This window comes from Panthera pardus, unplaced genomic scaffold, assembly GCF_024362965.1.
Source record: "Panthera pardus isolate Hobbes unplaced genomic scaffold, ASM2436296v1 HiC_scaffold_1, whole genome shotgun sequence".
NCBI lineage: Eukaryota > Metazoa > Chordata > Mammalia > Carnivora > Felidae > Panthera > Panthera pardus.
This window is the reverse complement of record NW_026526654.1, coordinates 24071900-24084649: the sequence shown is the minus strand read 5'-3', so window position 1 is coordinate 24084649 and position 12750 is coordinate 24071900. Positions and strand designations below refer to the sequence as shown.

Here is a 12750-nt window from a genome sequence, read left to right as displayed (position 1 = left end):
TTGCATTTCCCTAATGGCTAATGATTTGGACTATCTTTTTATGTACATATTGACCATTTACATATATTCTTTTGAAAAATGCCTATTCAGATTCTTTGCGTATTCAATTGGGTTGTCTTTTTCTTCTTGAGTTGTAAAAGGATATATATATATATATACACTTTTTTTTTGGATACAATTCCCTTATCAAATCTACAATTTGCATTTTTTTTCTTCCATCTTGTGTATTGTCTTTTCATTTTCTTGGTGTCCTTTGAAGCACAAAAAATCTAAATTTTTATGAAATCCACTTTAATTATTCCTCTGTGCTTGTGTTTTTGGTGTTGTATCTAAGAACCCTTTACTTAACCCAAGAACATGGAGATTTACTACTATCTTCTTTTATGAGTTTTATAGGTTTTATACTTTATGGTCTAAGTAGGGAAGGGGTCCAACTCCATTCTTCTGCACATGGATCATTTGTTGAAGTGACTACCTTTGCCCCATTGAATTGTCTTGGCATCTTTGTTGAAATCACCTGGCCACAAAAGGAAGTTCATCATACCACGTAGACAGCTTTATAATTGATACGTTATTTCCTTTATTGTCCATTTTGACATTATCTGTCCTTTAATTATTGTGTTTATAAGATTAAATGCAATTGTTTCTATGCTTGGAGTTAGATGTAAGGATATAATTTAGATATGAGATAGATATTAATATCTATAAGTATATTAGATTTAAATATTTAGATATCTAGATATTCATTTATATAAATCTATAGACATGAAATCTGGAAAAAATAAAGTCCTTATTATTTGTTATCATATTTTCACAAGAAACCTTTATAAAGACATTGACTATTAGAATTCACTTTAGAAAGTTTGTTTTGAAGAGTTTACCCATTGTATGTAAAACATTTTATCACTAATTCCATATAATCAAAAATCAGAAGGCATAGAACTGTACCAATTTTTACATTTTTTTATTGAGCTATAATTGACATACATTGTATTAGTTGTAGGTGTACAATGATTTGATATGTGCACATAGTACAAAATGATTATAGGTTTAGTTACTATCCATCACTATAGTTACAATTTTTTTCTTGTGATGAGAACTTTTAACATCTGCTTTCTTAGCAACTTTCACATATACAATACAGTATTGTTACTTTTTCAAATTCAGTATTATTAACTATACTCTCCATGTTGTACATTATATTCACAGGACTTATCTTGTAACTGGATGTTTGAAACTTTTGACCACCTTTGACAACCACCAATTTGTTCTCTGTATCTGAGTTTTTTAGATTCCACATACAAGATCATATAGTATTTATTTTTCTTTGACTTCTTTCACTTAGCATAATGCTCACAAGGTCCACCCATGTTGTTGCAAATAGCAGGATTTCCTTTTTTATGCCTAAATAATACTCATGCAGGCATGCCACATTTTCTTTATCCATTAATTCATTTGTTAATGGTGCTTAGATTGTTTCCATGTCTTGGCTATTGTAAGTAGTGGTGCAATGAACATGGGGTGGCCACAGAGCTGTTTAAAAAAATCGATATTAATTCATTCCAACTGTCCAAAGATTCATCTATTTATTATCAGTATTACATGAACGTTTTATTTATTTAATACTCAGTTGTATACTTATTGGTAAAGTAATAAGTTTATGCTTGGCAATAAACACAGAACAGCATTACTGTTTTACTCCACCTAAAACATCACTGATGTACAGCTTGCGAGCTGGATTGTGTTGGGGACGCCAGAGAAAGTGGCTTTGAACAAAACTTAACGCTAAAGCGAGTAACTTGAATCTTATCTTGTTCAACTTCCTATCTCTCTTGTTGAGTTTCCTTTGATGAGGACATGATGCAAGATCCTTTCTAACAGGTCTCCCCCCTCACCCCCCTTATGGTTGACGTTGGCTACACTCTCCAGACCCCCTTGCTCTCTTAGCAGCTGTGCCTCCCTGGTTGTTTCTTCACAGAATCTTTCAGAATTGTTCTCTTTTCTGGGCACGCTGGTCCGCTGGCCAGTGGTGGGGAGGGGGTTCCCGGGCTTCCAAACCATTCTCGCGGGCCTCGGGTCACTAACGTATTTCTGCCCGGCTGTCCCCGAAATGCTCCGGGCCCCATCAGCTCACCCTCCTCTACCGAGCCTGGGACTCTGGCCGTTTCTCGAGCACTCTTCAGTGGAGTCTGTACTCGGCTGGAGGTAGCAGGCTCTGAGAATCCTGCAGTTCGCCGGTCCATTCCGAGACCTCCACTCCAGGCGCTCGGACTTCCTGGGACCTGGCTTGGCCTTCTCATTGCGGGCGCGGCGGCTTCACCTAGCTTGCCAAACAGCACACCGGAAAACCTCCTCCTCGCTAACCTCCGGCTCCAGGAGCGACCCTAAAAGGCTTCCGCGGCCTGCGCATGCGGACTCGGCGGCCGCCACACAGCCGGCCCGGCCGCCTCCCTCCCGCCGGCCGCGGCCGTGTGGAGCTCCCTGACAGCTCCACGACCAGCGGACGCTGCCTCGTCTCGTGCCTCCACGTTGTCCTATCAGAGACGGGGCGGGGCGGCGGCCCCCGCAGCCTATCAGCGCGAACCACGATCCCGGCGAGCCCGGTAGGCGCGGGTCCAGGAAGAAGGCGATTGGGCGGCGGCGGCGCTCGGGGCGTAGCGTCGCCCGGACCCCGCCCACCGCTGCCTTCCTCTGCTGGGCGCCAGCTGCCGCTTAGGCCTGAGCGAGAGCCGACGGCGGGCGGGCGCAGCTGCACCCTGAGCGCCGGCGGGGCTGGTGGGCCCCGCACCCTCTCTCCTCCTTACTGCCCGCGCCCTTGGACATGGTGGCCCCCGGCTCTGTGACCAGCCGGCTGGGCTCGGTGTTCCCCTTCCTGTTGGTCCTGGTGGACCTGCAGTACGAAGGTGAGTCCTTCCCTGCTCTGGCCGGGGGAGCGGGCGCCCGGGCCAAGCCCCCTGGCGCTTCCCCGCCTGCGTCCCGGCGCGAGTCTTCCGGCGGTCGGGGCCGCGGGGCGGGCGCCGGGGACTCCGCGCGGACCGGCTGGGCCTGAGCCCGCCCCGGGGCGGGGGCCGGCGCTGGGTTCCGGGTTTGTCCGGGGACGGGGTGGTGGGACCGGCGGGCCGCCGGGCGGGGACGGCGGGTTTGGAGGGAGGAGCGGGACCGAAGGGGGCCGAGGGGGTCTAGGGGAGCGGGGCACCCGGCAGCGACTTCGGGAGTGTCCTGGGACGCGGAGTCTGGAGCAGCCGTCGGGCCCCGGCCTCGCTTGGACCCTCGCTTGGCGCCTGGAGACACTTGGTCAGTGGTGCTGGGAGGAGGCAGTAAAGGTGGCCAAAGGGGAGGCTTCTTTCGTTTTGGAGTTCCGGGGGGAGGGAGCAGTGTGTCCGGCCGCGTGAAGCGGTGGGGGGGACAGTGTTGACCGTAAAAAGTTGAGTAACCATCGCACTCCTGTACTCTGCGGTGGATAGAAGTTGTTTGGTTGTTGCCGGTGCTGGAATTCAAGGTCCCGGAGGGCAAGGCACAAAGTTTGTGGTTTTACTATGCCCAGGATGGTGTCCTTCTACTTAGGGCTGGTTTTCCTTTTTCCGAGTTCTCTTGGGGGGGGGGGGGGAAGGCCCCCTTAAAGGTGCAAACGCTTAAATTTCTCTTGGGTCCTACAGGTTGGAGTGTTGGTTACTCTAACAATAGCAAAAGTAGAGGGCTGTCCCATCCTAGAGGTCAGCGAGTGGAGTAAGAATTAAAGTTGAAGGTGCCAGTTGAACTAATGCTTCCAGCCTGGTGACTGTGACAAATAATTGGGCATAATGACCTATTACAGTCACTGATCTACTTTCATTCCTATGCAAAGGGCTAGTAGTCAAGGGGTCACACATTTCAGTATGAGACTTAATGTTAGATTTAGAGGAAGTGAGGAGCTGAGGTTGGGACTTGTTTATGGTAAAATCCCCTCAAAATTCTCAACGTCGTTGATGTTGTTCTCCTGGTGAACATATTCTTTTCTGAACCCCAAATCAGAACATATAGCGTGACAGCACTGGGACAAAGAATTTGACATTCGTATTGCGCCAGTCTAGGAAGTTGAGATTTGAATGCCTGGACCACTTTTAATATGGGTCATGTACCTATTCCAGTTCTCTTGCATTTTCTAATGCTAACCCTCCCCCGCCCCAGTGTCACATTTATGTCCAGTTACTACTGGTGGTTTATTTTGACCACTTAAGAGAAAGTTGCCTATGTTCCATTTAATGCTTTTTTTTTTTTTTTTTTTTTTTTTTTTTAATGAAAGTGCACACTTCTATGTGATTTTCTTTTCCTGCTAGCTTTTGGACTACCTTTTTGGAATTGCTGTTCTGTATATCGTTCTGTAAGACTCTTTTTTTTTTTTTTTAAGTTTATTTATTTATTTTGAGGGAGAGAGAGGCGGGGTAGAGAGAGAGGGGGAGAGAGAGAATCCCTAGCAGGCTCCACACTGTCAGTGCGGGCCTGACGTGGACTGAAACTCCTGAACTGTGAGATCTGAGTCACCCAGGTGCCCCTGGTTCTGTAGAACTCTTAATATTTCATTTCCCTCCTACAGTATTTTCCAGAAGGAAAACTTTGTTAGGGAGTTTTTCTGTATAGGAGCCATTGGTGACAGTTCTCAGAGGAAAGCCAGAGTGCTGTTTTTCAGGAGCATTGTCTGTATGAGGGTAACAGGGACTTGGTACAGGTGGCAGGGAAGAAAGGGAAAAGACGTTAAATTTATTAAAGGTCTGTGTGCCAGGCACCTTTCTATGAGTGATCTCTTATGGAGGTATTTGATACTATTCCTCCTTTACAGATGCATTTAATTAAGTGTAGCTATAAGGTCACAGAGCTGTTAAATCTAAGAGCCATAAGTTAAGCTCAGTTTTTCGACTCTGAAGTTCATCTTGTGTGCAGGCTGGAGGCAGAAGTTAAGTGGCTGACAGCATCATGTGGGCCCAAACATTTGTAACTGGTGGCAGCTGGGAAAAATCAGCATTTTGTTTGTTTTTTTTTGGCCACTGGCGGTAATGAACAGAAAGTTGATTTCCTGGCATGTTTAAAAGTGGTCCCCAAACTTGAGTGTGCATCAGAATCTGCCTGGAGGGCTTTTAAAAACTGAGTGCTGGGTTCCCCTACCAGTGTTTCTGATTCAGTAGGTCTGGGTGGGACCTGAAATTTTGCATTTCTAAAAAGAAATCACTGGTGAGAATCACTGGTCTAACAAGACATATAGAGGAGTAGATTAGGTGTCTGCCATGTACCAGACACTAAATTTGGTGATGAGGATATAAAGATAAGAAAGAACCTCTTACCTGAATTGGCAAACTGTTAGCTCCTGTTTTCCAAAATAAGTTGTGTTTGGTTTCAGTAACCTCAGAGTCCTTCAGGGGGATTTAAGTCTGAGGTTTGGAGGGAGAGGAACTGAAGGAGAAGGGTGTGAGAAGAGTGAGTGTGAAGCAACGAGAGCTGCATGTGACTGAGAGGGTCACCAGTAATTGGCTTAGTTGGCCTAGTTTCTTCCCTACTTAAAAATACTCGTCTTTGGTTTTTTCTAGGCTTTTCTGTTAATTGTAATCCAAAGAAAGAAACTATGTAGCAGTCTTATGAATTGAAAGATTACATCTCTTAGCACCCCCTTTTAAAAAGGCCCTTGAAAGAAGGAAGTCTAAAGCACTAGGTTAGGAGTAGAATTTTTGGAACAGAAAGAAAACTTTAGTAGTGTCTAGTATTCTCATGTTACAGATAACGTAGCTATTTTAATTCTTTGCTAATGGTTTGTTCTGTTTCAATGGGAGCACAGCCTGGGAACCAAACTTTCTTTTAACTCTTTTTCTTACTAACATGCTACTGGGACTCAATTTTTCTTTATTTCACTGAACTGACCTGACTAAACTGTTTATTTGGCCATAGGAAAAGAATAGTTGGAAAATTTTAAGTATAAGTGATATTGATAACTTCTATATTCGCCTAACCCACTGAAAGTATGTTTTGTCTTCTCTAAGATTTTCTGACATTATTTGAATTTGGAAAGAAAAAATAAAGCAGGGAAAATGAGTGACTTTAAGTAATATATATACATTAAGTATTTATTTTTATTTTTTTTAATGTTTATTTTTGAGAGAGAGAGAGAGAGAGCAAGAGCGTGAGCAGGGGAGGGGCAGAAAGAGGCAGACACAGAATCCAAAGCAGGCCCCAGGCTGTCAGCACAGAGCCTGACGCTGGCCTCCAACTCATGAGCTTCGAGATCATGATCTGAGGTGAAGTTGGACGCTTAACTGACTGAGCCACCCAGGCGCCCCTATACCAAGTATTTTAGCAGGTGGTCAGATAGCTTCTAGAATTATTTTAATGCAATATGCTGTAGTTAGTAGTGTAAAAGTTCCAATTTACCTGACTAGTTATCGTTTGCTGAACAAGAGCCTGAAATGTAGTTTTGATTCTGTGGGACAGGTTGTTCTCTGATGGGATTCTTTGTAGAAATTATTAGGCTTTATTTTCTCATATGAAGTGAATTGTGGTTAAGTTGAATTTCTAGTGTCATGGTTTTCCTCTGATTAATGTCCAGCAGTTTATCTTTGTTCATATGGAAGTATCATGGGAACCCAGTCACCTGCTTTTTAGAACTAAGACATTTCAATTATAGATTTATTTTTCTTCCAAGATCTTTAGAAAGCTGTTTTTAAAAAATTTTGTTTATTTTTTGTTTTGTTTTGTAAATCGATGAGTTTGTGTCATTTGGAGTTCTGGATATGGGAAAGACTCATTTAATCAGTCAGCAGAGGCTTACACTGTAGTGCTTTCTGATGCGATACACATAGTGTGGAACTCACAGTTTTTGTCATTGAGCTTACCGATCACTTGGGGGTATAAGACATGCTTTGTAAAGCATATATATTCTTTTCCCTCCTTTCTCAGTTTAGATTTAGTGGTCCACCTTGTAGTTGCTCTATTGAAAACAGCCTTTAATTTCCTTGCTTCTGTATTATTTTGTCTTACTCACTTGGCAAAATTTGACACCTCTTCAGTCCAACTTGGCAGACTTGTTTGTTGTACCTCAGAGTTGAACATGGCTGGAGAAAAATGGAGATAACCTTGCTGACTGGTTTCATTTTAAGCACATAATCTCAATTTCAAATGCATATGCAATACTGCCAACATTCCTACAATTGCCTTGTGTGTCTGTTCTTGAAAATCTGCATTTCAAACCTTTTCTTTCCTTAAATCTCCAATGTAACCCTCCTTTCCTCCCTTCCTTTACCTCATTCTCTTAGAACGTGTCGTTGTTTGAGAAAATGAAGGCCATCACAGGGTAGTTTCCTTTTCTTTCTTCCACTAAAGGCACTAGCTTACGTGTATCTGTACCCAGTTTGCTACTTTTCTTATGTTAAAATGGATAAAGCATCTCTATTCCTGGCAAAATCCAATTCGTATACTTATGTCCTGGATTCCATTTTCTCTCATCTTCTGAAAGTATTGCTCCTATAGTTATCGTTTTTCTCCTGCGTCATCACTTTGTTCCTCTCTGTGGGATCCTTGACATCAGCACTCCCAAGATGCTGTAGTGTTTCCATCCTAAACTGTTCTTTGATGTAGTGTGTCCCTTCAGATACTGAACTGTATCTTTGCTTCTCTGGACAGCAGAACTTTGAAGAGTTGTGGATAGTCTCTATTTCTTCCTCTTCTGTTCTCTCTTCAACACGTTACTCCGCTGATAACTGCAAAGCCTTACATATCAGACTCTTATTTACTTACACCTGTTTCGTCCTAATCTTCCCCTCATCGTTAGGCTCCCACCACACAACTTCTTTTACTTCCAAATGCCAACCTCATTTCTGACTGAGAGTCTTGATTCTTGCTGTTCCCACGGTTTGGAAAGCTTCATATGAGGTCTTCAAATGAACATTCGTATTTCAGAGAGGCCTGACATACTATGTTAAAAAGCATGCTCTCCTTCAGTTAATAGTCTCTGTTTACCTTTTTGAATTTTCTTCATAAAATTTCACATTGTCTGAATTACCTCGTTTACTTTTCTTGCCTGTTATCTCAAGAATATAAGCTTTGTGGAAAGAGCTCTTATCTCTGTACCTAAAACATGTTGAGATGAAGTAGATTAAATATTTTTTAAATTGGTGAGTGAAGTTGACTGAGCTTTTGTTTGTTCGTTTGTTTTTTGTTCTGTTTTGTTTTTGCAAGGACTCTTCATACTTATTTTCTACATTCCTTGAGCAGGGGATCACATCACAACATTTATACCTTCACAGTTAATTGAAGCAAAGACAGGCAATGTCCACTGAAATTGAGCAAACCTGGTTACAATAGATTTTATTTTCCAAGTTCATCTAAGGAAGATTTCGGTGCAGACATTTAGTTCAGATGTATTACACAACTACTCAGCCTTTTTTCCTTTCATTTTGGCTGAACCACTTTTTAGGTCATAATGACTTCAGGGTTTCCAGCTCAGTGTATTTTTATTGAAACTCTTTTGTCATTGGTCCTTAGTTGACTATGGAATTGCTAAGATAATGCACTTTTTGCTCTTTCTGTGGCCAGTTTCCACTTTTTCTGTGTTTCTGCCATGAGACTTCTTTCAGACTCTGCCCCCCTCTTGCTTGCGTCTTGGATTCAGATCAGACTTTTATAGACAGTATTTTGTCCTTTTTTTTTTTTTTTTTTTTTTTTGGCCTCATGTGCCTTTGTAGAATGACCTTTGGGTTTTCCTCATCCCTAACATTTTTTTTCTTCCCTTTTAAAGATTTTATTTTTAAGTAATCTCTACACTCAGTATGGGGCTTGAACCTGCAACTCCAAGGTCAAGAGTTCCATGCCGTACTTACTGAGCCAGCCAGAGGTCCCTCTCATCTCTCATGTTCTAAGTGCTCCAACCTGAATAGCCATCCTGGGCTTGCTTCTGGCCCTGTCACCTGGCCTTAGCTTGAACCTTAGTATCTTTGACCCTTGTTGTTGCCTTTTTTGTTCTTGTTCTTCAGTCTTGATTGTGATTCTCACCACATCATATTCTTTTTTTTTTTTAATTTTTTTTTTAAACGTTTATTTTTGAGACAGAGACAGAACATGAACGGGGGAGGGGCAGAGAGAGAGGGAGACACAGAATCCGAAGCAGGCTCCAGGCTCTGAGCCATCAGCCCAGAGCCCGACGCGGGGCTCGAACCCACGGACCGCAAGATCGTGACCTGAGCTGAAGTCGGACGCTTAACCGTCTGAACCACCCAGGTGCCCCACCACATCATATTCTTAACCCCTCAACTTTACATTTCTTAAAATTCTTTAATTTTGCTCTTCAAAATATGATGGATTTCAGTACTAACTTCATTGAAGGACTTAACTACTCTACCTTTTTTCTTATGCTTCCTGTATATTTTGCTGACCTATGGTTATGCTCATCTAAGGAGGAACCTATTGTTTCATGCTGATTAGGCAATGGCATGATGTTTGGTTGCCTAATCAGAAAACAAGGAGATAGCTTGTTACCACTGTCACTGTATGTGGCAAAGGAATAAAAAGTATCCATGGCTGAAAATAGGGTTGAGATACTACAAAAATTTATTTATAAATAATTTTTTCTTTTTACATATTAGTGTCTTTATGAATCTTTGGTAGCATCAGTTTGATTTGGTACTTGTTATCACATATTACATATTACACTAAGTATTTTGTTGTATGCTGCTGCCAGTGTATGTAAAGTATACATATTCTTGTGAAATAGAAATTTATGAAAATGCAGAGAGATGTTAAGGATTGACAAAAGTAGAATTTTAGTATGGCATATGTTTAGGGATAAGCTTTTCTATAGGCTTCAAATGTAGTGCTCCTTTGAATATTCACTGGTTCATGAAAAGTGGGTTAGAAAACCATCCACAGATTCATTTTTCTACCAAAAGGAACAGACCTTCTGGGGTCTGAAGGGATTCCTACTTGAAGTTACTGTAGTCAGCAGGGGATTGTGTTGAACCTTGTACAGACAGAATTGTTTCAAATCTGCAGCCGTTTGAGAAAACTTCACAAGCTTGCACTCCTGCTTCCAAGGGAGCTGTTGAACCCCCTGCTTCATAGCCACAACCAGTGGAGGAACCAGACATTGGATTTTATTATTATGATGAGTTGTGATACATTTAAGAAGGAAGATAGTTACATCAGTCAGTGAATATTGAGTGTCCACTGTGGGCAAGGTACTGGATTAGGTGATATAAAGAAGAAAAGATGGTTTCTTCTCTCAAACACGCTTTTTACCTGGGTTGGGTTCTCAGGGGTTGTGAGAGGCCAGCAAACTGTGAAGGTCAGTAATTGAGACAGTGGTATTGCAACTTAAACTCATGTACTTTTGAGTGTGGAGATGTCATAGGAGCACAGAACAGGCTTTCTCCCACCCACCCTCTCACTGCAGTAGTTAGGGGAGGTCTCACAAAGGAGCCAGCATGTGAGGACGGAATCCTATTGGGGTAGAAATATCCCAGGGGGCAAGTGGGAAAGTCCTTTTCATGGAACAGCAAGTGCAAAGGGATGTGGCATGAGAACACAGTCTCTTCAGGGAAGTACAACCAGTTCATGCTGATACAGGAGTGTAAAGTAAGAGGTGGAGGAGTGGTCATGATGAGACTGGACACACATCATGGGATCTGATCACGAAGGGTCTTGTTTGCCTTCAGAGCTGAAGGGGTTTATTTTTATTTTTGTTTTTTAAAAGTTTTTCTCTTTTCTTTTCTTTTCTTCTCTTCTCTTTTCTTTTCTTTTCTTTTCTTTTCTTTTCTTTTCTTTACACAGTCTCTTCAGGGAAGTACAACCAGTTCATGCTGATACAGGAGTGTAAAGTAAGAGGTGGAGGAGTGGTCATGATGAGACTGGACACACATCATGGGATCTGATCACGAAGGGTCTTGTTTGCCTTCAGAGCTGAAGGGGTTTATTTTTATTTTTGTTTTTTAAAAGTTTTTCCCTTCCCGTCCCGTCCCGTCCCGTCCCGTCCCGTCCCGTCCGCTTCCTTTCCTTTCTTAATTGAGTAAGCTTCATGCCCAGTGTGGAGCTCAACATGGGGCTTGAACTCATGACGCTGGGATCAAGAGTCAGCTGCTTAACTGACTGAGCCACCCAGACACCCCAGATCTGAAAGGGCTTAGATTGAACTTAGCCAGCGATGTGAAAATACCGCATCCTTTTTATTAGGAGTGCGTTTTTGAGGGATCACTTTGGCAGCAGCATGGGGGGCTGGATTTGGAAGAAGGTGAGAGAAGATTCCAGTTAGAAGGCACACCACCTCTTGCAGAGAGAAAGGCGCCTATGCAACAACCTTTATGCTGTAGCAGGGTCTGTTAGGGAGACGTGACCAAGGTGCACTGAAGGCATAATCATTCTTTCTGGATGATTGGAGAGGGCCACAGAAAATTCTTGTAGAGGAGGTGGTATTTACTTATCACATTAAATAGAAATTATATTGGACAGAATTGTAACGTAATAAAGATCTGAGTTTCATTTAGAAGGGACAGAGAAATGCTGGATACCTCTTATAATCCTAGAAGGTGAGAGAAATTTAGTTTGAAGAGTAACTTAACTTTTGGGGTGAGAGTAAGGCATAACTTTTTTGGAGGGTATATACCAAATTAGATTTATCTGAGGGAACAGTACAAATGAAATAACTTAAGTGGAAGTGTTGGTATAGTTTACAGAAAAGTTAAAGGTAACCTCAGCGTGCATGCTTATCTTTGGTGACCAGGGAAGTCAACCTCATGACTATGTGAAGCCAGCCTAAGGCTTAGCTGTCATTGTTACTTGTCTCCCAGGATGTGCTTATCAAAGAGATACTCTGCCATACCAATTCTGGGGCCTCCATTTTTTGATGGATTTCACCTGCTCATTCAGGTAATAAATGTCAGTGAAGTCACATAAGTAGGGGTCATTTTTGTCAGTGACCAGTTTGTGCAGTATTGTGCATTCAGTAGTGACAGATTTATGCGTTTTTCCAAGGTAACACTTGCACACTCTATTGCCTTCAGCCAGCTCTCTCACTTACTATGGTTTAGTTTCTTGATATCCTGAAAGATTTGAGATTTGGTCACCTGGTTGGTTCTGCAGCTTCCTCAGTATCTTAGCATGTGTCCTCTCTTGAGATTGGAGAAGAAAATATCTGACAAAGTTCTTCAAAGCCACACCATTGAGGTCAAAGTAGTAAGGCATGGAGGCAGAAGTAGGTAGAAGTAGGAGGCAGAGAGCTCCAGGTTGATCTGGCAGTTGATGGTGGTCCCTGGTTCCTGGTTGTAGTTCTGGCACACCTGCGAGGGTAGCCAAGGAGGGTTCTTCTAAGGGCACTGTGGGGAGGTGGTGGAGAGTCAGTTGGGTGTTGAGCTCTGGTTCTTCCAACTACTGTGAAAGCAGGAAACCACAATGACTCAGTGAGGAATGTCTGACCCAAAATGACTTGATAGAATAGTTCAAAGAACTTGGCAGATGCATTCCTTGCTTCTCACTAGACCTAGGTTCAAATCAGCCTTGGAGGTTGGAAACCATTGTGCTAAAATGTCATATTAAATGATGGGTCGAGTGAATGAAGCATACAGGGCTTAGTAACTGAGGGACACCTAGCCTAGATTAGATAGGGAAAAGGATCATGGCCTATGCTGAAAAGAAAGTTGGGCTTTGGAATCGAATTTTGTTTTGACAGATACTGTGAGTCTTCTAGCAGGATGGGTAACTTCTTTAAACCTCAGTTTTCTGAGCTGTAAGAGTATGAAACATGTT

The 12750-nt window shown here is 42.6% G+C and overlaps 1 protein-coding gene and 1 pseudogene across 1 annotated transcript in view; one reads left to right on the top strand and one right to left on the bottom strand.

The window, feature by feature from the left end:
• The first annotated feature begins 2680 nt into the window (after positions 1-2680).
• DNAJC3 (DnaJ heat shock protein family (Hsp40) member C3) overlaps positions 2681-12750 on the top strand; it is an 89298-nt gene continuing 79228 nt past the window's right edge. The window contains exon 1 of the mRNA XM_019444065.2: positions 2681-2903. Coding sequence (XP_019299610.1) covers positions 2822-2903 — 82 coding nt within the window. The 5' untranslated portion in view covers positions 2681-2821. The remainder of the gene's footprint in view (positions 2904-12750) is intronic.
• Positions 9521-10100, bottom strand: LOC109264150 (guanine nucleotide-binding protein G(I)/G(S)/G(O) subunit gamma-5-like; annotated as a pseudogene).